The sequence below is a fragment of the Lissotriton helveticus genome, chromosome 8, assembly GCF_964261635.1.
Source record: "Lissotriton helveticus chromosome 8, aLisHel1.1, whole genome shotgun sequence".
Classification (NCBI taxonomy): domain Eukaryota; kingdom Metazoa; phylum Chordata; class Amphibia; order Caudata; family Salamandridae; genus Lissotriton; species Lissotriton helveticus.
The window spans coordinates 1,033,003,765-1,033,029,987 of NC_136069.1; the positions used below are offsets into that span (position 1 = coordinate 1,033,003,765).

The window sequence follows — 26,223 nt, forward strand, 5'->3', positions numbered from 1 at the left end:
AGAGTGTAACAGTAGGGAAAGTGTTGGATAGCGTAGGGGTTAAAATTAATATTCCCACTCCAAAGAGTACAACAGTAGGGAAAGTGTTAGATAGCGTAGAGGTAAAAATAACATACTTATAAATAAATAAATAATGTTGAAATAATAAAAAACGTAACAATTAAATAAATAGTAACCATTTACAAATACCAATACATAATTATTAAAAACATGATTAGCAATAAATAATTACCTAAAACAATTAATAAAAAATACCATTTAATAATATTTAATTACCAATTAATAATTAATTAACAATTATATAATTAACAAAATAATTAATTAAAAAACATTAATACTTAATTACATTTAAATTACTTCCCACCCTATTCTCCTATAAACCCACAACCCGCTACAGAACATATTTATCAATTAATCAATTAATAAATATTAATTACCAATTAATTAAAATTAATTACTAATTAATTAAAATTAATTTATATTTCCTAATAATTAATAATTAATTTAGTATAATTAAATTACTTCCCACCCTATTCCCCTATAAACCCACAACCCGCTACAAAACATATTTATCAATTAATCAATTAATATAAATTAATTACCAATTAATTAAAATTAATTACCAACTAATTAAAATCAATTTATAATTCCTACTAATTAATAATTAATTTAGTATAATTAAATTACTTCCCACCCTATTCCCCTATAAACCCACAAACCGCTACAAAACATAATTATCAATTAATCAATTAATATAATTTAATTACCAATTAATTAAAATTAATTACCAATTAATTAAAATCAATTTATAATTCCTTCTAATTAATAATTAATTTAGTATAATTAAATTATTCCCACCCTATTCCCCATATAAACCCACAACCCCCTACAAAACATAATTATCAATTAATCAATTAATATAATTTAATTACCAATTAATTAAAATTAATTACCAATTAATTAAAATTAATTTATAATTCCTACTAATTAATAATTAATTTAGTATAATTAAATTACTTCCCACCCTATTCCCCTATTAACCCACAACCCGCTACAGTACTAAAATACAAAAATTAATTAAATTACATAAAAATAAATTAAAAACATAATAAACACATAATAATATACAAAAAAATAATGTAAAAATCGATATTAGTAAGATCGAAATTATTAACATCGATATTACTAACATCGATATTTAAAACATCGATATTACTAATATCGATATTAAAATCTATTGATATTACTTACCTTCTATATTATGTCCCTTCGATATTTAAGCATCGATATTAGTGTATATCGATATTTAAATTTCGATATTTTGTCTGCATACCAACAAAGGCACCCTTGCAGCAAGGTGCAAGGGTGCCTCTGTTGGCTCTAGGCAGCACACAGTTTGCCAGCGCAAGGAGGGAGCAGATGTGCTTGGTCCTTAGCAGATATGGTGCATTTCTGCTCTCTCTGTATCACTCAATGCAGCATGGTCCCTTGATGAGTTGCTTTACGTGAAACCCTAGTAAATATGCCCCTGAATACATTTGGCCCTTTGATTTTTCCATTTCGTTGAGCAACTTGAAGCTGTACCAAATAAACCGTGGGATGCTTTTGAAGAAACCTGATGCTGAGCTTTCGACATCTATATGATTCTGGTAAGTCCTGCCAGGGGGTCACCATGTGAAAATTCAGAGTAAACGTCTATGTACGTTCGGGGGCTCGGCGTTAGAACAGACGCCCAGAGATAAAGTGTCATAGATGAGGGGTCGCTGGAGTACCCACACTGCTGGCTGGGTGATATCACTGGGAGCAGACATGGCAACAGACAGGTGTGCTGCTGCAGTCATCAGAGAGGCTGGACACCAGCAGATTCCACACAATTTCTGTATTTCCAGAAGGTGGTGTGTGTGTGCCAATAGGCCTTGCGCATGCAGGGCCTGGTGGCTCTCGTTCTGCGACAGCAGAGCGTAAGTCAAGTTGCAGGAAGTGATGCTGTGCAGCCCAGAGTAGGGGAACTCGGAATGTTCGAGGAGCCCAGGGTAAGTGAATTGGGAGATACAACTGATTAGCTCAGTCCTGCCAAGTGTCACATATCTGGCATGACGCTAACGCATTTAAGTGTGGTGTCCTCGCATCACCGCACTGAAATGCATTGTCACGCATTTCCATTGACCTCTGTCACTCAGTGGCGACAGCTCTGAAACTGGCGCCTTGGTATCTGGCTGGGGGAACATCCTTTATGACGCAACGATTACCCCGCACTACCATTACAACGCGGGGATTACAACGACTTTCGCTGGAGGGCGCTGTTGGATAGGAAAAGGTTAAATTTTCTATCCAACACCTTCCCTACTATCCACGGGGACTGGAGTTGGAATAGAAAATTAAACTATTCCACAATCCAGCACCCCCCAACGCAAGTCGTTGTAACGACTTGCGTTGTAATCCCCGCGTTGTAATGGCATGCGGGGTAAAAGCATGCGTTGTACTGGCATACAACCTCTGGCTGTGTACTGTGCAGCCAATCCGGGCCGCAGGCAGCGCAGAGTTTTCTTGCCAGGCTCAGACAAGTAAGAGTTAAAGAAAAGATCTCAGTGCCTTGGTGCTACAATGTTACAAATCTGTCCAGACCCAGGCGGAACCTGCCCTCAGCAGAGACTCGTTGCGTTCACAGACCGGTAGCTCTGTGGCGCCATGGGGGGTTGGATATGACGTCCGTTCTGGAACTGAAAGTGAGGTTGGAGAAGAAGCAGTGGGGCCGGGGTCGGACTAGTTGTGCCGCCTGCGTCGTTGTTCCGGCCACTGACTGGCCAGCATCAAGGCCGCGCGGCGCTGCATCAGGTTAGGGTGCCTGAGGGCGAGGCATGAATGTTAATGGCCGGGCCTACTGGCGTCCGGTCCGCCACGGCCACCGGACCGGGCCCCTGCGCACAGAGACTTACCTGTAACGTAAGTTATGAGTTTCATTTTAGTATAAATTAAACCCGAATGTATTTAGAGCCTAGCTGTACTCACTTTACACAGGATCCAGGCATTCCCACAGTTTTACTTTTGCTCATTTTCCATCAGGAGATAAAAGTAGGAGTAGTGGGGGGGCGGGTCTCCGGTGGACAATGATGGCAGGAGGGAGGCACAGTGTTGCCTTCGCTGTGCTTCAGGGAGCCAATGGAAAGTAGACTGCAGGCAGGCCTCAGCTGTGGGCCGATCTGCCCAGCCGCGTTGTATCGGGCAGATGCTGCAAGAAGCATTCGCAGGCAGCAATGCCATTCGCCCCCAGGTCACCGAGTCCTCTGTGGTATGAGAGGGGGGTGGGGTGCACTCGCCGGCTGTCCGGCAGGGTTGGCTGCAGGAGCCAATGACTAAAAGCATAACACAATTGCTCCATAGTGTGGTGAGCGGTGTTTGCTGCAGCCAGCTGCAGGCAGGCACGATGAGAATAGCAGCCGAGGGTTCCAGTACAGCTACAAAGGCACCGTCTGCCTCACTGCAATGTGTGGGGGGAGTTCCGGGCTCGGGCGAGACTCAATAGCCTCTGCCTCAGGTACACTTGCGGCCCCTGTCGCCATGAGGCCTCCGAGGCGGTGCCGAGCAGTGGTGCTTCCCTCGATTTAGCGGGGCTGTCAGGCCAGCCAGGAAGTGAGGTAGACCGGCATCAACTTAATCCCACAGTGCAGATGGGATCCAATAGCATGTGAATAAAGCATTTAGCATGCAGGTCCGCCAAAGTTTACAGACAGTCGACCATCTTGGTCGCTGCCATGGCCATGGCCATGATGCCCCCTGATTTTAAATCATTATCAACCAAATTCTATAATCACTGAAAACTTGGAACGCAGACAGAAGACCCACCGAATATTCTTTTAGTTGTCCAGCAATACTCTGTCATGAATACAGAGCAAAATAAATGAAATTACAAAATCCACCGTGGGAATATCCACCTGGATTTTAACCTAGGCTACCCTGGTCTCTTTGATAGATAGCTGTGTAGCTAAAGAGCCAATACATCATTTTAATTAGGTGTGCCTAATGAAGTTCCAAACTTTCTCAAGGTTATGCATCTCTGCAAAGTGTTGGTCAGGCAGCCAGCCTGCCACTGACTTTAGTAGTGTTGTTACCTTTGTCAGGGAAAAAGGAGGGAGCACTAGTGTTAGTGCCCTTCCATTTCTGGTGCTCTGCAGCAGTTTCAAGAACTTCTTGGAGTTTCTTGTTGCTCAAATTGCTGTAATTTCTCATATTTATAAGTTTCCCTCACCTTCATTGCATGATTTTGCTCGCCAGAAAGTGTCACTCATAGTCGTTGAAATGTCACTCATAATTTCACTGAAATTATGAAAATGTCACACATGGCAATCTGAAACCTTGGCACTTATGTTAGCCACTCCCCTGATAAATGACCTGCTTCTGAATCTCATTAGGTACTGTGTAATTTGACCATAGCAAACTGCTTGTGTGAATGTTATACACACACCGCACGCATGTAAAGGAGATGTGATCTGAGCACAAAAACACCTCTATCATGTTGTTGTTTCAGGTTTATACAGCGTGATCGCGACCCAAAAGCATTGAAGCGCTTTACATGAGCACCAGTTACGTTACACAACGACACATTCATTTTTGATAGGCACGGGGAGATTAAGTGATTTGTCCACAATCACAGGATGTGGAGCCGACGCCAAAGCCTTGAACCAGGTTCCCCAGCTCCAAGGTCGGTAACTCTATGAAGGCACAAAGGCAGCGAGTACTAGGGGCCTCATTTATGTATTTTTGTCCGTAGAGCAGTGCAGCAGGCCTTCCTGCTGCGCTGCCCTATGGCAACAGAAAAATGCAGGTATGCCATAGCTATCAGATATGGTGCATTCCTGTCCTTTTCCCCTGCGCCGGCGCACAATAGGCTGCCGAGCGCCAACGCAAGCACCTTTACTCCATGGTGCAAGGGTGCCTGTGTTGGGGGACAATTGTTTTTGTGCAGGAAGGGAAACCTACCTGCACAAAAACAATCAGAAGAGGCTTTGTCCTTTTTCTATGTGTGCTGCAAAGTGCAGCACTCAAAGCAAAAGGAAAAATTAGGAGAGATAAAGAGATTTCTCCTCGTTGTGCCTCCCTAACGCCTCCCCTGGGGAGGCATACGTTTTTAGCTCTGCCTCATATTTACAGTTTTTCGTAAATCTGGGGCAGTGTCAAAATGCCATTGATGTTGCTAGGAACGCACCCACCAACACCCATTGCATGCACCTTTAACGCAGAAAACTGCGTTAAAGGTATTTACGAGGCAGCATTAAGCCGAAAAAGTGGGTTAGTGCTGCCTCGTAAATGTGGAGCAGGCTCCTGCGCCACAGAACATCACAAAAAGTGACATTCCGACAGCGCACGGGAGGTCCCAGATACTTTGGGAAGAGTAGAACTAGTAATGGTAGAGAGTAGAGGACCCAATAGAGATTTGGTCAAACAAGTAAATTCAAATATTAGCTGGCCATTGAGAGAATTGTTCACGATTAGAAGTTTCTTTGCAGCGCTGTGTCTACCGATCACAAGAGGGCTGAAAAGATGGAAGGGATGATGAGAAACACAGAAATGAAGTTTTAAGATTTGACTGCTAGATAGACAGCATTACAGATTACTAGAATGGAGTGCTTCTGGCATAAATATGCAATAGAGTGGCAATATGAACACAACGTCTAAAGTATTTTAAAATGTATATGGTATCGAAATCCCACTTTGCTATGGCACAAGGTTCTTTGAATGCTGGGCACTATGGCAGCCATTTTGCTGGCACCACTGCTAACAACTTTGGGGTTTATTTACAAGCCCCTTGCGTCGCAAGTATGTCACTTTTTCCCATATTAAAAGTCATGCAACTGTGGCGCAAGGGTCTTCTAAATAAAGCATATAGCCATGTCTGAACTGGGGGGGCAGAGTGGGCTAAAGAACGGTGATGGATTAAACCCAGATCTTTTGACTGGGTGTGAGTGTTTGATTGATTCAGATGCTCCGTCCATCACCACCCCCTTTTGTACCGCTTTTGGCCACCATAAGTGTGGCAGGGTATGCTCAGACGTAAGGCCCTTGCTCACTTTGCCACTGGATTCAAGCAAGCCGGGCTGAAGACGGCTGGAATGCCAGAAACCGGTCCTCGGAAGCTTGTTTCCGGTCCAGGGAAGACATGGCTTGGCAGTTCGGGCTGGACTGTTCCCATGAGGCACAGGGTCAGACTGATTTGCATATAGCCATGTCTGAACTGGGGTGGCAGAGTGGGCTAAAGAACGGTGATGGATTAAACCCAGATCTTTTGACTGGGTGTGAGTGTTTGATTGATTCAGATGCTCCGTCCATCACCACCCCCTTTTGTACCGCTTTTGGCCGCCATAAGTGTGGCAGGGTATGCTCAGACGTGAGTCCTTTGCTCACTTTGCCACTGGATTCAAGCAAGCCGGGCTGAAGACGGCTGGAATGCCAGAAACCGGTCCTCGGAAGCGTGTTTCCGGTCCAGGGAAGACATGGCTTGGCAGTTCGGGCTGGACTGTTCCCATGAGGCACAGGGTCAGACTGAATTGCATATAGCTATGTCTGAACTGGGGTGGCAGAGTGGGCTAAAGAACGGTGATGGGTTAAACCCAGATCTTTTGACTCGGTGTGAGTGTTTGATTGATTCAGATGCTCCGTCCATCACCACCCCCTTTTGTACTGCTTCTAAATAAACCCCTACATTTTCCCTGGTAGGATGGAAATCTGAGGTAAATTTAGTAACTGCATGTCATTTAGGCTGTAGATTCAAACCCTGTGATGCTCATGAACCAGGGCAGATCAACCACACTAAAGAGGTACTCAACCGCATTCCACATTGGATGCCGGCTGATGTCATGAGAGACTAAAGACTGATAAAGTGAGAATGGGCTTAATCTACTGTCCAGGCCAGAAAATCCATGATCCTCGGAATAGAAGAATTTGTAAAGAATATGTGGGGTGCAGGAAATCCATGAAGATTGGTGTTTGATTGGTCTCCTGCGATATGCATTTAACAAGCACTACACACACCTCCGGGACCGGAAGCCCGAAAGGACGCTGCATTCAGCAGTACCACCAGGGAAGAGGTTGGAAATCTCTTTAGCAAACATTCAGATAGTAATGGGGGAGGCAAGACTGGAGTGGGAAGAAATTAAGGTGATTTTCTAAAGAGTCTGAGCATTATATTTGTGCTCATGTACTTAGGTTCTTGCCTGTCATCCGAGCTGATTGAACAATGCTACCTAGTAGCCTGAATACATGTTCACTACCAAGCCTGAGATTGCCACTGCACTCCCTGAAATGAGTGACTGACTACAATTGAGAGTCTAGACCAATGATTGATCAATTGATGTTAGCGAACAGCCCCTGATGAGAGAATTTCCATGGTGCAGAAAGAAGTAGAATCATTTTGCCTTGCACTTGAATGAAAATGAACTCCCCTGGCACTTACTCGCCACTGTATTGCTGGCTTGTAGTAGGAACGTCCTTGAATGGCAGTGGAAGAGGTGCCTCCTTGACCTTGAGCCAGCCCTCAATTTTCTCATGTAGTGGGCTTCACAATGTCTGAGCTTTTATCAAAAGAGCACAAAGGCACCATATTGTAACCACATTCATACTTACGCGTGGCTACTTCTACCTCATTCAAGGTTAAGGGTTGACTAACAGCTTGTGGCTGACAATCTTAGTTTTGTTGAAAGGTTTGTCACATTTACACCAAAAAGGGAGAGGCTCGCCTAGTGGGTGTCATGTCCAGATGCAGGTAAATGAGCACACTGACACTGGTGTCCTGCTGGTCAATTCTTTATTACTGGAACCCTCTTGGTCATTGTTCCTCCTCTCCTGGGGGAGCTTGTCTCCACCCATGCTGGCCCCACTCTCTTCTGCTCCGGAATGCCGTGCTCCTACTGCATTCCCCTTCCTGCTCAGTCCCCTGGGCAGGAAGTGTTGTCCAGTGTCCTGGCTATGGACCTCTGGAAGACTCTCTCTTCAGGGTCCTAATGTCCACACAACAACAGTGATAATGCTGGCTTGTGGAGGCTACATGTCCTAAAACTCTGGGGCATCTGGGGCTTGAGGGAATAAATACCTTCTCCCTGCAGTTTCTGACTGCCATAGTAAACACCCTCCTCCCTCATTCTTTTGTTTTGATGGGTATCACAAAGCAACCGGGGACCTTGTGAGATTGCATTGTTGTGGACAGAAACTAAGTTGGTGATCAGTCTCTCTCTTCCAGAGAAGTCCCGAAAGATGTCCTGAGTCTGAATAGGAGGGGTGTTTGAAAGGTTCCACTAACCAGGCCGGGTCACAGATTCCCACCTTAGAGAGGTGTGTGGGAAGGCCCTCTCCCCTAGTATGCATTGCTGGGGTTACTCCCTTATTATCAGTTTTTCCATCTTATCTTCCTTCTTCTTTCCCGTTTGTGTATTTTCCCATTTCATGCTCTCGGGGAATATCTGATAAGGAAAATGAGTGCCAGTGGGGCCCAAAAATGACTGCAGGTGAGCCCCACCGACAAACACCGGCTCAAATTAGGCACTGCATTTCAGTCAGATTCACATTTGTTAAGGTTTCGTCTCGCACCTGTCAGAGCTTTATTCCTATGAGGTTTATGCTTTTCCACTAGGAAAGTGTGTTGGGGGGGTAGAAGCTTCAGCCGAGGGGCTGCTGTTGCCTGGAATGCCCTCCCGGTGGCACTACGATTGTCTCCCGATTTGATGACCTTTCGCAGAAGTCTAAAAACTTGGCTGTTTGTAAACTAAACTGGAGGCCTAGTTACAGGAGCTATCTAGACAGCGCCAGGACACCGTACGGTAACAGTGCGCTTTACAAATGTCAAAAATAAATAAATAAATAAATTAGAGGGCGCCAGGATGCCACCCACCATGTTTTCTAAGTTATGTGGATGGGAATTGTCAAGAGCAATTACCAACCACACAAGTTTTTTATTCATTAAATTTTTTTTTAAAAGGGCTTTAAGCCCATGTCGGGTGTTGTCCTCAGTGTCAGGCTTCCTCTCGTTCTTGCTAAAGCAAAAGTCTGGCAACCAGGCACTACTGAGATACTGAGAGGGACACATGCTCAAGTGAGCATGTGGAACACAGCTTTTTCCAAAGCCGACCGGCCAACCATCATGCGTAGTGATGGAAGTGCACTACCGGTCCCCTCAGTGCGTGTCATTACCAGGCCCCACCCCCAAAACTCGTCAGGAAAGGAAAAATAAAATGAGTGTTGTTTTATTTTTCCTTTCCTGACATTTTTGAGAGGGGTGACGCTCCTTCGCCATAATGGAGGAGCTACTGCTGTCTTTAGCACAAATCGCCCAGTCTGGGGAGCACTAAGGCTTTACAAAAAAATCATTCATAGCACAACATGGCGTTGAAGGTCCCAGCCTTGGATGCAGTAAAGACTTCAGAACCAATATCTTTGAAACAAATCTAAATCCCCCTATTGGCATCCATTTAATGGATCTCAGGAAAATGTGTACATCTACTCAATTAGATTTAAGTCTGCATTTGGAGAAGATTAACACATTTTGGGGAATTCTCAAAAATCGATGGAATGATGAGAGTAATACTGATAAGCTGCTACAGTCACAATTTCCAAGGAATTCTCCCAAGTTTAAACATTTATATATGCGTTAATGTACATGGTTTATATTATTTTGACAGGTGTAAAATGTTTAGCGAAAATATATCTGCACAGGCTTTTTATTAAAATAAGAATACATTCCCTCCCCCCACACCTTGACCAATTTTGGATAGGTTCCCTCCACATTCCTAACCTGGATAGAGATGTAGTCCTGCTCTTGCAAGAAGTAAATCAACGACCTTGCCTATGAGGGGAATTGAGCAGTAAAAAACACGTTTTTGAATATCCACAAACTCAAAAATGATGTGCGTTCACCAACACTACATTGCCTTCCAACCTTGGAAACTCAACTCCTGGTCTGAAAGATTTACTCCAACATAATATCATAACATGCTGGTTTAATATCATGCACACATGAAGCCCTTTACAAGTGTAAATTCATGTTTTGTGAAGTACAAAGGTGAGTTTAGACTTATAAAGAATGATAGTGGAACTTATGTGCACAAAGGGTTTTGTGAAAGGGTACCCAAAAAGAAATTGATGAGCAACAAAGGCAGCTCATTCCAAAATGTGCACTTCATACAAGGCCACACTCACTAACTCATTCATTCAGTCTGTTTTAAGTACTGGGAGCACTGCCACTTACCTGCACATACAGATATTCAAATGCTACCGGGTCTCTTCTCAACAGCTCAACTGGGTCCTTCGGTACAAAGCTAATTCGGAAAAGGCATCTCATCTTATGGGCTCCCGGTCTCTGCGTCACCTAAACAGGACAAGCAATGGTAACACATGAGTAGTGGTATATTTACCCACTGTCATACCTGAACCATACCTTGCGGAAGCCAAATTCACCCACTGAAACCATTGCCATGTTACTTTGTATTCCGACTCAATGCCTTGGCGCTCAGAAGTAATCATGTTTTGCAGTGTATGCCAGTGATGTTACGTGATTTGATGCACCAACCCCCAAGCAGAATGTGTTGAAAGGCACCAGGGACTCCTATTTTTTACAGTTATGCATAGTCCTGAAGCTGAATCCGGTTCACAAAGGTTGTCCCCAACCACCTACACCACAAGGGCAGCAGGGGCCTTCCTGACGCCCAAGGACTGCATGCAATATAAACAAAAACAACAACAAAATATCGCCAACCATCATGCCACACCTTTGGAAAGGGCAAGAAGACCTGGCTCCAACATATCATGACATGACATAACATAATTGGGTTGTTGGTTGATTGGAGTGTGAGCCCTAGTCAATCAACAGCTACAATCCCTGGCAGGGTGAACCACAAAAATTCACTAAATTAACCTGTGCTTAGCCCTGGGTAGCTTTGCACAAAAAAACAGTTATGCTTCACATAGAAGCAATGTGTAAAGTATTTCTGCTGCACATAAACAGTAATAAAGTGGAAAAAACACAACATAAGAAAAATCCCTCACCAACTTAGAAAAAAGAGTAAGATTTAGTATATCATTTCACACCAAAATAAAGAAATTCAATCAGCAGAACAGGAGTTATACATTAATGTGAAAATAGTGCCAAAAAGCACAAAGCACCACTCGTTGCTATCTGGTCATGAGGTGAGAGTCACAAGTTCAGGCCAACTGCGATGGAGCATGGACAGGGAATAGGGACCAGGTTAGTCCTGCTGAAAGAGTTACTTTCACAGGCCAGCACAGAGTTGAATTTGCAGTTTAAGGGGCCCCAAGGAACAGGGAGAGCTTCACTGAGGAGCTTCAAATTAGCACAAAGAGCAGGCTGGGCATCACAGGTGGTTGTCCCTGTAGCACAAAGATCATGTTGGGAATTGTTGATAGTAAGGACTGGAGCTTCAAGTTGGCAGACACCGTGAATGGTTGATGCTTTAACATAGCGGTTGGCACCAACTGACCCGTTCGAGTTTGCAAAGAGCCCTAAAACGTCAGGAGAGCTCAACTGAGGCCACACCAAAGTTCCAGGATCTGGAGGGTATCACATAGGAGGCCAAGACCTTACTGCAGCTGGGTCCAGGTGCTGGTTCAAGATTGTTGGAGCCTGTTATGTCCCTGTGGCACTGAACAGGAGGCCTGCAGAATAGACATTGGAGTCACTCTGGTAGTCCTTGGTTCAGGTGAAGAAGCAGGGCTGGCATCTGAGTGTTCAAGGCAGGATCAAGACAGCAAGGGACTCCTTCTAGGTGCATCAAAACAATCTTGTGAAGTACACAGCAGGCCATTGCAGCAGGAAGTCCTCTGGGAGTCTTTCCATAGGCCCAAAATTTGAACTGAAGGGTGGGTCTGAGAGCCCCATTTTTATAGCTGGTTCCGTCTTAGAAGTTGGGAGAAGATTCTAAAGGTTTCTCTTTGAAGAGCTTGGAATTTCCAACCTTCACTGCCCTGGCCCCAAGCTGGCTGCGGAGACAATGTGAAGGTGAGAAGCTCTTTGTGTGAATGCTGAACACAACCTATTCAGTTGTAAGTGGGGCTGTGCCCAGCTCCTCTCCCCATCCTGCCAGCAGGTGGCCCATTCAAGCACAGCCAATCCCTCTATTGTGTGACTAGCTGGGAGGAATTCACAAAGTCTAACGTTCAATTACACCCAGCCATGTGACCCAGTGGAGGCTGCAGGCGCTAAATGTTTAGGGGAAAATGCCAGCTTTCTAAAAGTACCTCTTTCAAAATTGCATTTTAGGAACAGACTTTGCCATTCAAGAGGATTTTTTTTATAACAGTCTCACAGATAGCAAACATGAAATGCTTATCTGTCCCTAATCAAAAGTAAGCACTTATCAAATGTAATAAGGCAACCTAATGTTATTCTATAAGACAAGCCGGTCTCATAATTCTGAAAAACGAATTTAAGTGTTTTTTACTTCTAGGACATGTACAACATAAAAATACATTTCCAACCTTTTAAATACAATACACCCTGCCCTATGGGCTACCTAGGGACTACCTTAGGGATGACATATATGCAGTAAAAGGAAGTTTAAGGCTTGGCAATGAGATTATTCTGCCAAGTCGAATTGGCAGCTTAAAACCGCATTCAGGCATAGGCGTGACTTGGTACCTGGCAAGGATGGCTACTCTCGAGTGAGGCTTCACAGCACCAGGGAGAGGTTTTCATGGCAACACAGTTTGTCCTGCTGATGAGCCTGCAAATTCCTCACAATAGGATGTTGAGCACAGATGGAACACTTTGTGCGGTTTTATTCCACTCTTCAACTTCGTTTTAAATATTTTTCTCCTTTGCTTCGTCAGCTGGGAGCTGGTGTAATCATTTGAGCTTGCTCTTCACCTATGACCATACAGCCTTACTTATTACTCTTGTGCTGGAATTGTAACTTTTAATGTGCCAGGGGCTGATTAAGCTTTGCCACCATTTTACCTCCTAATTGTCCCACAGAATACAGAACAAGGCCAACCTTGAGGATTTTATACGGAATGATAAGTTCTGCATGCTCATATTCGGTGGCCTCATAAGTACATTTACACATGTCTCTATGTATTTAGCTAATGTTTTCTTCCTATTTCTTTCCCAGCTGTGGATTGGTTCTTGAGTCATTTGTGGGCAGAGTCAAAAGTTCTCTTCTCTCCTCCAAGTTTCTTCTTTGTCAGTCTACAAAGGAAATCACTAATATTTTCCCCAAGCCAAATCTGCCAATAGAGAAGTGGGGTGTGTCTTCATTGCAGAAAGGACCCTGCACACCTCTTGTCATGAAACAGACATGCGCTTCTTCCTCTCATCTAAGTGCCAACAAGCCTCAAGGTAAGAGACTTAAAAAAGACCCGCCGTCTCCACCTAAAATCACATCTCCATCCACTATTTCTATGGAGCTTCTCTTGGAGGAAATTCAGACTTTGTGCCCTTACATAAAGGAAACTAATACTAGGTTGCAAACTCTTTATGATAAATGGTCAAGAATGCATGAACACCTCACTACAGTAGAACACCTTGTTTCCACTTTTGCGACAACCTCACTTAAAGTTGAAAACTTGCAAGCGCAAGTCTCCACTCTTCAAAAGCGAGTAGAAAACCTTGAAAATCACAATCGGAGAAACAATCTCCCATTTACGGACTTCCTGAGGGAACGGAAGGCAGTGACCTGCTGATGTTTATCAGTTTCTTCCTGACCAGAGTATTAGATTTAAAAGATCTACCTACACTGAACATCCAGAGAGTGCATTGATTGGATCCCCAACCAAGCTTCGCATTGTCATCAACTAAGCCTAGCAGCATTTTTCTGTATTTCCTAGAATACACCAACTTACTTAAAGTTCTCTCTGCTGTCAAAACCAAGAGGAAAATAACTTGTCTGTAAACCATTAAGGAAAATACCATTAAGGAAAGTGAAATCCATAAAATATTGACTTTTATTACACATAGTGCTACTTTTCTGTCGTTCTCAAATGAGCCTTAAAACCAATTTGCCAACTGCTGGCTGGGCATCCTGCAGTGAATTTTAATTAGATTGTCACACTAGCTTCCTGTCCAAGAAGCTGGAAGCAGGTGTGAATGATCTGCACAATTGTGAATGTATAGGGCAATAGCCTTACCAAGCTCATCCATGCCTAGGCTGCCAGCAATCAGTCATCAGCAAACGTAACTAATCAAAAATGTAGACAAAGTAGTGATAGCTGGTGTCTGCATACGGGTTTTGGAACCTCCTGAAACAAGATTGTCGCCTGTCAAAACTGGCCCACACAAAGAAATATTCTTCGTTTTTTGAGAACAGTCAGATGTGAACGGGAATCAAACGTGTAAATAACTTTGAAGGAAAGGGATTCCATTTATATCGACATTAAAATGTGTTCACTGAAAGGTATAGTGTATTATTCACGTTTAGATTACTGTAGTTGATTTAGGCCTGCATTTTAAAATGGCTACCATCTAGTTGCAATCTTCTTTTCTTTCATTTAATGGGTGTTTTCCTTTATTTTTTGAAGAAGCTGACTCCAAATGTATAACCTGTTCTAATGTGAAATGTTTTCCTTACTAGGTAACTGTAGAATGTTTCATTAATTTTAACAAGATCACCTGCAGCATACAGGATGCCCAATGTATCCAATTATGTTGCAGATAACTGTAAATTTGAAGGATGCTTAAAGTAGTTTCATTGTGTGGGAGGTTGGGAAGATCATGAGCTTAGTTTATCTAAATGTGCGTGTGTGATTTTTGCTAAGGCACCTTAGACCAGATTCAGATACTTTGTCAGATTCTCTGCTTGACTCTTTGTGAGATGATTTCACATTAATTTGCCTCTTGCTTATTTGGTTCGATGAATTTGAACTGCATAACTGCCAAATGCATTAATGCATTGATTATGGATTTACAACTAATTGAGGATTTGAACTTGATCTCTTGATAATACCTTAATAAATCCTTATAGTTTGAAACTTGACTATTCTCTGTGTTCCTTGTGGAGCCTAATGTGCTTGACATTATTTGGATACCAGACTCTGTTGTGAATCTCTATTCATCTGAAGAGCGCTTTAATGGACTAATTTTCACAGGGTAAAGCGCTTCATCAACATTCAGGCAATTTCATCCACAGCAGGGATGGCTAGAAGAAGTGGGATTTCTTCGATAGGGTGAGGGTCTGCCAAGTATGGCATGAGCATATATGTTGTTGGTTTATGGAGTCCAGGGAGTGAATCCTGGATAAGGCTCTCTGTCTCTGTTCTGGAAACACTGTAAGATAGCCTAATGGGACTGATTCTATCATTTCTTACTGGACATGTTAAGAAAGATAGAAGGACACAGATTGAGAATTTCACAATGATAGCTTTAGGGAAATCCATCCTCCTCTACTGTATTAGCATTATAATTTGCTTCTCCAACTCCCTTGAAGCCAGGTTGTTGCTGAAACAGAGAAAAACATGAAGCCCTCTGTTGAGGAATTACAGAATCCCTGGGGAAATTATGAAGAGTGTAATTCCCACCTCCTCTTAAATAGGTGCCCTGTGGTCCATGATTATCCAGAATGAGATTGCCTGCTGTGAAACTTCTTCCATTGTTACTAAGTAAATGTGGGAGGTCCAAAGGGACAGAGGGGATTGCTTCATCCGTTAGGAAAAGTAGCAAGGCTAGTGGGGTCTTGACTTTTGACTCTTGTCCTTACTAGAAGAGGAGACAAGGCTGTTCTTGCACTGATACCTATGCCCTTGTCCTTGGAGGTTGGTGACAGATGGAGCATCTGAACTACTGGTCCAAGTTCTGAAGATCTGGACCTTTTCATTCACCAGCATCTTTTAGAAAAATGAACATTTACTGCAAGCGAGAGACACTGCATTTTTGCACAGAAAACCTCTCCCTACAAAGATTACTTTTGCTGGAAGCAACACTATGTTTTTGTGCAGAAAGACTCTTCCCAAACAAGCATTGCTAAAAGCATTAGGTATTGTCTGCCATGAATAAAAAGCAGTTTTTTGAAGTAAGTTGTAGCTTGTTGAGTAGTTTTAAAATATATGCTACAGAAAGTCTGTTAAAGTGATGTGACTAGTTTATGTACAAAAAGGCAACATGCTGTGACGTTACTAGTGGTATAGTGAGGGTAATTAATAGCAACATTTAAAAAATGAAATGAACAAGGGAATTAATAAAAGTAATCGATATAATAGCAATATTATGTGTTTAGAGTAGTTCTGACATCTGTTGCGCCCGGTGCCACTGCACCTGCTGCACCATTCAAATCATGTCCCTAGTGCCTGCAAAATATCTACATTTGTGACTGCCTGTTTAGTAGTAAAATATAGCAATATTTGGTGTTTAGAGGAATTATAACAACTTTTGGCCTTGGTGCCACTGCACCTCATGCACCATTCAAATCATTACCTTATTGCCTGTAAAGTAACTGCACTTCTAACTGCCTGCTTAGTAGATAAATATAGCAATATTTGGTGTTAAGAACTTTAGAGTGGTTTCAAGAGCTTTGGGCCCCGGTGTCACTGCACCTGTTGCACCATTGGCATTATGACCCTTGTGCCTGCAAGGTAACTGCACTTGTGACTGCCTGTTTAGTAGTAAAATGTAGCAATATTCTGTGTTTAGTGGGGTTCCTAGAGCTTTTGGCCCAGGTGCCACTGCACCTTCTGCACCATTCAAATCAAGCCCCTTTTAACTGAAAGATAGCTGCAATTGTGTCTGCTTGTATAGGAATAAAATATAGCAATATTAGAGTTCTGACAACTTTTGGGCCTGGTGCCACTGCACCAGTTGCATCATTCAAATCATTACCCTGTTGTCTGTAAGGTAACTGCACTTGTGACTGCCCGTTTAGTAGTAAAATATAGGAATATTAGGTGTTCATTGGGGTGCCTAGAGCTTTTGGTCCTGCTGCTACTGCAATAGTCTGCATCTAGTGGGATCCCAAGAGCTTTTGGTCCCGGTGTCACTGCACCCGCTACACCATTCAAATCAAGCCCCTTTTAAGTGAAAGATAACTCAATTGTGTCGGCCTGTTAAGTAGTCAAATATAACAATATAATGTTTTTAGAGGAGTTCTGATAACTTTTGGGCTCGGTGCCATGCACCTGCTGCACCATTCAAATAATGACCCTGTCGCTTGCAAGATAACTGCACTTGTGACTTCCTGTTTAGTAGTAAAATATAGCAATATTAGGTGTTTAGAGAAGTTCTGACAACTTTTGGAACCAGTGCCACTGCACTTGCTGCACCATTCAAATAATGACCCTGTTTTCTGCAAGGTAACTGCACTTCTGACTGTCTGATTAGTAGTAAAATATAGCAATTTTAGGTGTTTAGTGGGGTGCCTAGAGCTTTTGGTCCTGGTGTTACTGCACTTGCTGCACCATTGTATCATGTCCCTGTTTTCTGCAAGTTAACTGCACTTGTGACTGCCGGTTTAGTTTTACATTTTAGCAATAATCTGGGTTTAATGGGGTCCCCAGAGATTTTGGCCCCGTGTCAAATATAGCAATATTATGGGGTTGACTATGATGTCGGAAAGACTGCAACCGACTGACTGTCAGTTGCGGTACACCCAACATCCGACATTGCAGTCCACACGCCGCCTTACGATGCGGTGGGCTGGGGCATCGGGCTGAGGGGCCATCCGCTGTGTTCTGACAGGCTGCTTGAGCCCGTCAAAGCATCGCAAATGCTCATGATCCCTTAATTATGGCGGAGTCAGCCTCTGCTCTGCCGTCGAGATTATGATATCATTTTCTGACAGTCTTTTTATGTCGGCCTATCCAACATAGAAATGCTGTCGTAAAATGACTATGGGGGCCCCTAGCAGGGCCCCCTTCCCCCTGGCCCTCCACTATGGGGCCTGCGGGGCACCTATTGTGCCCCCCTAAACTTCCCTGCACTGTGTGGAAGGCACCGTGAGGTGTCTGCCACACGGTGTAGGGATGTTTCCAAAAATCCATTTGCCATGGAAGCTATTGCTGTGGGCCGTTCCGCACAGGCTACCATAACAAGATGGAAATCCAAATTGTGAAGCTGGAACTCCCCCCAACATTGTAATGAGCCCCTACATATTTAGATGTGTTCTGACAACTTTTGGGGCTGGTGCTTCTGCACCTGCTGCACCATTCAAATCATGACCCTGTTGCCTGCAAGATAAATGCACTTGTGACTGCCTGTTTAGTAGAAAAATATAGCAATATTTGGTGTTTAGTGGAGTGATGACAACTTTTGGCACTGCACCTGCTGCACCATGCACATCAAGTCACCTTTAATTGCAAGGTAACTGCAATTGTGATAGTAGTTAAATATAGCAATATTATGTGTTTAGAGGAGTTCTGACAACTTTTGGGTCTGGCGCTGCTGCACCATTCAAATCATGACCCTGTTGTCTATAAGGTAACTGAACTTGTGGCTGCTTGTTTAGAAGTAAAATGTAGCATAGCTCTTCTATATTAACTTTATTTTTAATGTGAAATGTTTATTTTAACATTTAGAATTTGATCATAATGACTAAATAGATTAAGTTGAAAAAATCAATCCAACAATGCCTAAAGAGTGTAAAGAAAGGCACTGAAGCATGAATAGGAAATGCAAATGTTCTAAGGCTAAAGTATCTGCTTTACACAACAAAGTAATACAAAAGGAAGCATTCCAGCATAATGTTAGAAGCTGTCTGCCTTTTCCCATTCCAGCATAATGTTAGAAGCTGTCAGTAATTCAGCTATGGGCACTAGTACCCCTAGTGTCCATTTTGAAAATCACAAAAAGAGCACTGATGTACTTAAATTCTTGCATCAGAAACGGCTTTAAATTGAAAAAAACAATCAAATTACTTTTAAATATCTCCTGGTATCAACTTTATATTAGCTTCATTTGTCTATCGTAATCAATAAAACATTTTAATTTTAACTGCCTATATTTATTCTTAAATATGGGAAAATATGTTATCTTTTGGACAATTCTGGCGAGTGTCAATCATGCGTGCTACGTCAATAGCTGTGCAGAATGACAGGTAGGGGGATTAAAAGAAGAAAAACTATTTCCTTTTGAAGCTAAAATCATTGCAGCAGTACAGCTATTTAAGCTGTTCTGCAATGCAAATGATTTCAGATGACTGCATTGTACTGTAAACAGCTTACACTTATTGAACATCAAACATAAGTGAACATTTGCGGCTTAAATAAATGTAGGAATAGTCCCATCGCAGCTAAATTTTTTACACGAGGCACAAAATAAACATGGATAAATGCCGATAATATGAGCAAAAAATAAATACTGATAAATACTGATGGAAATGTCAAAAAAATAAATAACATGAAACCGGGAGTCCTAGTTATGTTATGTCATGTCATGTGTGTTTGCATAGAACGTAACTCACCTGGGAGGATATCCTGGCCAGGTCTTTAGTTTCTTGTGGAATTCAAGAACTGAGGAATTCTGTAGATTCAGACGTTTCTAACATCTCCAAGTACCCACTTCAGGTTAGCTTAATTTGTCTATTATTGTAATCTTTAAAGCCTTTTAATTTTAACTATGTTGGTTTGGGAGCTGCTTTGTTCTGTAATGTCATGTTACATTACGTTATTTTATGTGATGTTATGGTATGGAGTGTTATGTTAAATTATGTTACATTACCGGGGAGGGTATCCTGGCACAGATGCCGGAGTTACATTGGCCGAACCAGGGCCGGGGCTAGGTTAAAGCCAGGACTTTAGTTTCTTGTGGAATTCAAGAACTGAGGAGGTATCTCTGATTAGAAGCACAGGCCATTCCAGGCTTTAAGAACAAGGTAGAAGAAGACACGACCACCGGATCTGGTTCTGTGTATCCGGGTATGTGTGCAAGAGGGAGGTGCCTGATAGGTTTGTAGAAGTTTATGCAGTTGTACATGGGCCCAGTGGTGTGCAAGGCTTTGTATTCTATTTCGGAACTATATTTTTTGGGATGTTCACAAACATTTTCCTCTGAGGAAGACTTTGCTACAAATACCAAGCTACAAAGAGGAAAGCCTTAAGTTACAGTTTACGGTGACACGCTAGATTGCTTCACTGGTTTGCAGCTCAGTCACATCTCAAAAGACTGCAGCCTCTTTCTTGCAAAGTCTAAGCAATCCAGTTTCCTACAAATGAGATATCTCAAATCTTTCAGTTTTTGGAAGATTTCCATGCAATAACTACTGTGCATGCAAGTTATATATATATATATATGTATATAGGTTTCAGGGGTGTTAAATTTAGCTGGACATTTCACTCATACAAAACAATTGAAATTCCTCCGTTATAGTTAGTTGTACTAATTGTAACTCTCGCGCCCGCAATCTACTGGTGATGATGTCACATATTACATCATTCATGACATGGTCAGTGACATCACTGATGACATCTCAAATGACATCACTGATGACATCACTGATGACATTATCTAGTGAATGTGGTTTGGTTTGGTATTTAAATATGTATTATATATACACCAATCTGTATTGAAGAATCAGTGGATATATAAATATCTGGATAGGGGATTTAGTAGCTGTGTAATTGATTGTTTACTTGAGTAATTTATAGTGTCTCACTAAATATATTGGATAGTGACTAAACTGTATTAATATCTTTATTACTTGGTCAGTTGTTGTGTAAACTGCTGCACCAGTTGGTTACTAGATACCTGAAAGTCTATATTAGTTATTGATTAGTTAACTGATTATTTGTAATGGAGAGTGATTATGTGTGTGGTTCGGTGGGGGATCTATGACTGCCCAAAGATATGTGAATAGTTAAATCAGTATGTATATGAGGTTAAGATTCCGTGTTATAATAGTTGTTTGGGTGAGTGAATATCTTTATGGGTGTGGTGATGAGCAAAAACATTTCTCAATGGTTCATGTCCAACAAAGTAGAAAAAATAAAAGACAGTGCATGTGACAGTTGTTATATATAAATAAGTGTACATAAAACTCATTGATTGCATGAGTGACTGTATAGATAATTGTATACTTGTAATAGTGATTTCATAAAACACTAAGTATGAGTTACTAGCTATATGAATAAATGAAGTGCTATTTGTATAAGTGTGTAGCTGAGTAAATGTTAATAGAATACATTGTTTGCAAGAGTAGGATGACTGCATAACTGAATAGGATGTGTGCTGGTGTGTAATGTCAATATAAGTGTATAAGTATATTTGATAGTGTCCTATTGATCATTGACAACATGTATGAGTGAATCTATAGGTAATTGATTAGATGTGTGTGTAGATCTAGGAATCACTGAGTGGATTTTTAGATACTTGTATTGCTGTGTCAATGGATTGAAATATGGTACTATGTATTTTACAGTGAGTGATGAAAGATTATACTAGTGTATGATGAGGTGTATCTGATTGTCACGTGGATGATGTCATCAGTGATGTCATTTGAGATGTCATCAGTGATGTCACTGACCATGTCATGAATGATGTAATATGTGACATCATCACCAGTGGATTGCGGGCACGAGAGTTACAGTTAGTACAACTAACTATAACGGAGGAATTTCAATGGTTTGTATGAGTGAAATGTCCATACATATAACACCCCTGAAACCTATGGTTTTTTTCAATACATTTCTAAGGTTTTTTTAAATGATAAATCCTAACTATAACCTGCCTGAAACTTATGTTTTTTCAGTGAATTTCAAAGGTTTTTTTAAAAGATAATTCCTTAGTATAAATTAATAATTGTATGTGCATTTACCAATATATATTTCGAGGTTTGTAAAAAAATTAATCTGAAATTAGTATATTTTCACATTTATTTTACTGATAAATATGCACTCATGGCTGAAAGACTGAACGTTTTCACTCATGTAAACACTTTTAGATGATAAACTATACACAACCTTCATATTAAAATGTGCAAGTTTTCTTATACAAGGATATATATAGCTCTTTAAGGCTCATTACTAAAAGTCTTTTATTGTTTTTACGCTTTTACTTTTAGAACGACAGACCTATTGGCCTACTACTCATCATTCACAGCATTTACAAACGCTCAAAAAATAATCCAATTTCCGTATTTATCCACACTTTAAAATAAATACAGAGAGGAAAATACTTTTCTGTCTGTATTTATCTGTAAAAATCATTAAAAACATAAATAAAGAAGCCCTACTTATAATTTAAGAACATTTTCAACTTAATTTGCAGTAATTAACATATAAGTGTGGTAAAAGTATGACGCAGCACCTATAATCCCTCACTTTCAAGAACAACGTTCACAGTTCGATTCTAAACTACATCAGCATCTTAGCCCACCACTATCTCACTGTAGGTAACACCTTGCTTAATCTTCCGTGACTGCGGCATCCACAGGCCTAGGCCATGGGAGTTTTTGGTTGGATTTTTCAGGGAGGGAAGGGGGGGGGGGGAGGAGCACGGGGTTCTTGGGCTAGGGGTGAAGGGGAGGTAATGGGGGGTGAGGGGAGCGGAAGTAAAATAGAAAAAAATCCTCAGGAGCATCTTTGCCACCAAAAAGATGGAATGTGGGCTAGTTTTTATGATTGGGGCTAAGATTAAGGAACTAAGGTTCCTTACATGGAATGTTAATGGTTTACGGGTAAAGTCTAGGAGGCAATTAATATTGAAATATCTAGAAGACTCCCTTGCTCATGTGATTATTTTACAAGAGACACATCTAACTGAAAAAGAAAGTAAGGAGATTTTTTCTACTCAGAAATGGATAGCTAGTGTTTTTGCGACACCCCAAGAGATAGTTACGAAAGGAGTGGCAATTCTGATTAGGAAAGGGGTTGATCTTGTTATGGAAGATAAGACAGCAGATAAAAGAGGTAGATGGGCGATTGTTAAGATAAGAGCTGCAGGAGAAGTTCTGGTAGTAGTTAGTTATTACGGACCTAATGTTGATGACCCAACAATTTTGGATAACCTAGCAGTAGAATTATTAGATTTTTTAGGAAAAATAATTATGGCTGGAGATTTCAACACAGTTTTAGATTGTAAATTAGATAGGGAAGGAAATAGTAGATCTGTTGTAAATGGTAAGATGTTGTCTAGGTTAAGGTTGCTCATGACACAGCAAGGGTTATGTGATATTTGGAGACTGAAAGTAGGCCAGCAGTTAGGATTTACTTTTCATAATAAGAAATATAATCATAGCTCACGGATAGATTTTTTCTTAATTGACATTAGATTGAAAGATCGGGTAACAAAAGTGACACACTTAGGAGCGCATATGTCCGACCACTCAGCTGTTGGATTAAACCTGGAGTTAGATACTGAAGGTCTGAACTCAATTTGGGGGCTGGACCGTACAATCCTTTTAGATGAAGATTATTTAGAAATCTTAAGGGATGAGGTACAAGTCTTTTTAGAAATAAATGAAGGATCAGCTATAGATATAGTATGGGATACATGTAAGGCATTCTTGAGAGGAGATTGGGAGCTCAGGGAGCAAAAAAGAGGAGACTATATCATAGTAAAGTTTCAGAACTGGAGAAGGAAATACGATTTTGCGAAGGTAGAAGACTAGGGGGGAACACAATGGAAGAGGAAGTTGAAAATAAGCTCTTTGATTTAAAAAGAGAACTCACAGCAGTACTGTCAAAAAGAGTTAAAGAAAGATGGGAAGCTAGCCAGTTTGCCCACTTTTCATATGGTGAGGGGTGTGGCAAGCTGCTAGAGTGGAAAGCAAAAAAAGATCTAACACGTAATCAAATTAAAGAAATAAAAAAGATGGATTCAGGAGAAATTATAACAGATAGTAAAATAATTGTTGAAGCCTTCCATGATCATTTTGTAAGAGTCTATACGGAAGATCTTTGTCCAAGACAAGCTGAAATGGATAACTGGCTACAATTCTTGAAACCTCTCTCGGGAGATTGGAAGGGAGTATTGAACAGGGAAATCTCGCAAGCTGAAGTGGTTAAGGTGATTAAAGATAGCAAAAGAGGGAAAGCACCTGGTACGGACGGCCTTTCGGCTGAAGTTTATAAAGCTCTAGTGGATTTGATTGCCCCTACACTGTGTCAATCGTTTAACCAAATCTTCAGAGGGGAAGTAACTATACCCAGTTCTTGGAATGAGGAAATAATCTCTTTAATACTTAAACCAGGAAAATCACCTAGTAGTCTAGACGCATATAGACCTATATCACTTCTGAACTGTGATTACAAGTTTTTTTCAAAATTTTTAGCAGATAGACTCAGTACGGTTATTCATAAACTGATCCATGAGGACCAAAAAGGTTTTGTTAGAGGGAGATATCTGAAAGAACTAACTTTTACTCTGATTGGAATAATAGATATGGCCTCCACACATGAGCTTCCCTTGGCGGTGATTGCCGTAGACACCGCCAAGGCTTTTGATTGAGTTAATTTTGCTTATTTAAAAACACTCTTGCAGTATCTTAAATTAGGAAAGAATTTCACAGAATCTCTCTTTTCGCTGTACTGTTCTCCGACATCACGTGTTCTAGTCAATGGAAAACTTACTCAGTCTATTAAAGTAATGCGTGGAACCAGACAAGGGTGTCCTCTATCACCTTTGATGTTTAACTTATATATAGAGCCACTAGCTTGTAGAATCAGAGTCTCAGAGGAGATACCCCCTTTTATAGTTGGTGATTGGTCAAAAAAACTGGGTCTATATGCGGATGATATTATTATTTATTCTTCTAATTTACATCATTCTTTGGAAAATTTGGTGAAAATAACAAAAGAATTCGGAGCCGTTTCAGGCTATCAGATAAATCAAGACAAAACTGAGATAATGACTTGGAATTTAAATACGGAAAGAGTAATCACTAAATCAGAAATGAGGTATCTGGGGGTCAGGATAACTAAAAATATTGGAGATTTAGCTAAAGTAAATTTTTTAAAGATTAAGAAAGAAGTCGTGGCCATCTTAAAAGGATGGATGAATCTTCCTTTGTCACTATATGGTCGAAATAATCTTGTTAAGATGGTGATTGTGCCAAAAGTTACGTTCCTGTTTGAGTCTATTCCCCTCGGATTTAGAAAAGAATGGTTGGCTAAACTACAGAGTGAAATAGCGTTATTCATTTGGGCATCAAAAGGATCACGATTATCGTGGAAAACGTTAAGGAGGAGAATTAATAAAGGAGGTCTGGCGGCTCCAGATTTGCAAATCTATGCATGGGCTTTTTGTTTAAAGAATTGTAGGATGATTTTGGGTACCCTAACGAAGTCAATGACTGGTGAAATATTTGGTGTGATGCTGAGAAGCTGCGGATATAATGATTTTGGATTTCTATATAAGTTTGCAGATCCTAAATTTTTCAAAAAGGTGAGACTTAAGGTTCTACGGGATTTGGCTGAAGTATGGTATAAGATAAGAAGACTATTGAAATTGCCTTATTTTAGTTATATGGCCCCAATATGGGACTATCCTGGATCTCCAATCTGGACAGAAGATGTTTTGGCTTTTCAGTTAAAAAAAGAGGACGCTTTGCAAAGATGGAAAGACTTATTCCAGAAGGGTAAATTAGTGCCTTGGGGCCTTTGTCAACAATTGTGGGGTCAGGTTTTCTCGAGATATAAGTACTTGCAAATTCAGAGTTGGGCAAACGATCCAGAAAATATAATTGGGAATCAAAATGATTTTGAGTTGAAGCTGGGGATAGGGACATTCAAAAAGGAAGTCGCCACATGGTACTGGATGATACTGGAAATGGAAGATGGACCATTTTTGTTGCCGGAGGTCCTGTGGAAGGAGTGCTTGCCGAAGATCGCGACAGAGAACCAATGGCAAGTAACAATGTCTATGCTCTACAGTATTGTGAAACCTGCAAAGTTAAGGCGAAATCTTTTGTTTACTATTCATAGGGCATATTGGTCCCCTCGGAGATTATCTAAATTCAAAACTGGTGGAGTTGTGGGTTGTCCGAAATGCAAGACCCCAAATGTGGATGATCTTCACATGTTCGTCTTTTGTCCAAACATAAGGCAATTCTGGCTGGATGTAAGTAACTGCCTATCTCAAGCTTTGAATCTGTGAATGGAGGTAAGCCCCGAATTAATAATAACGGGTAGATTGGACCTTGAAAGTGTATGCAATAATGATAATGTAAAACTTACCTTTTATGCCATTTTATTAGCTCGTAGAGAGATATGTAAATTATGGGTCTCACCACTTAGCCCTAATTTAATGGACTGGATATTAGCTATGAGGTATACGGCTAAGCTTGACACTTCAGATCACACCAAGAGAAA

The 26,223-nt window shown here is 41.2% G+C and overlaps 1 protein-coding gene across 2 annotated transcripts in view; it reads right to left on the reverse strand.

The window, feature by feature from the left end:
* FRMPD4 (FERM and PDZ domain containing 4) overlaps nt 1–26,223 on the reverse strand; it is a 1,388,782-nt gene that overhangs the window by 97,226 nt on the left and 1,265,333 nt on the right. For both annotated transcript variants that reach the window (XM_078657870.1, XM_078657873.1), the window contains exon 9: nt 10,232–10,351. In XM_078657870.1, coding sequence (XP_078513996.1) covers nt 10,232–10,351 — 120 coding nt within the window. The remainder of the gene's footprint in view (nt 1–10,231; nt 10,352–26,223) is intronic.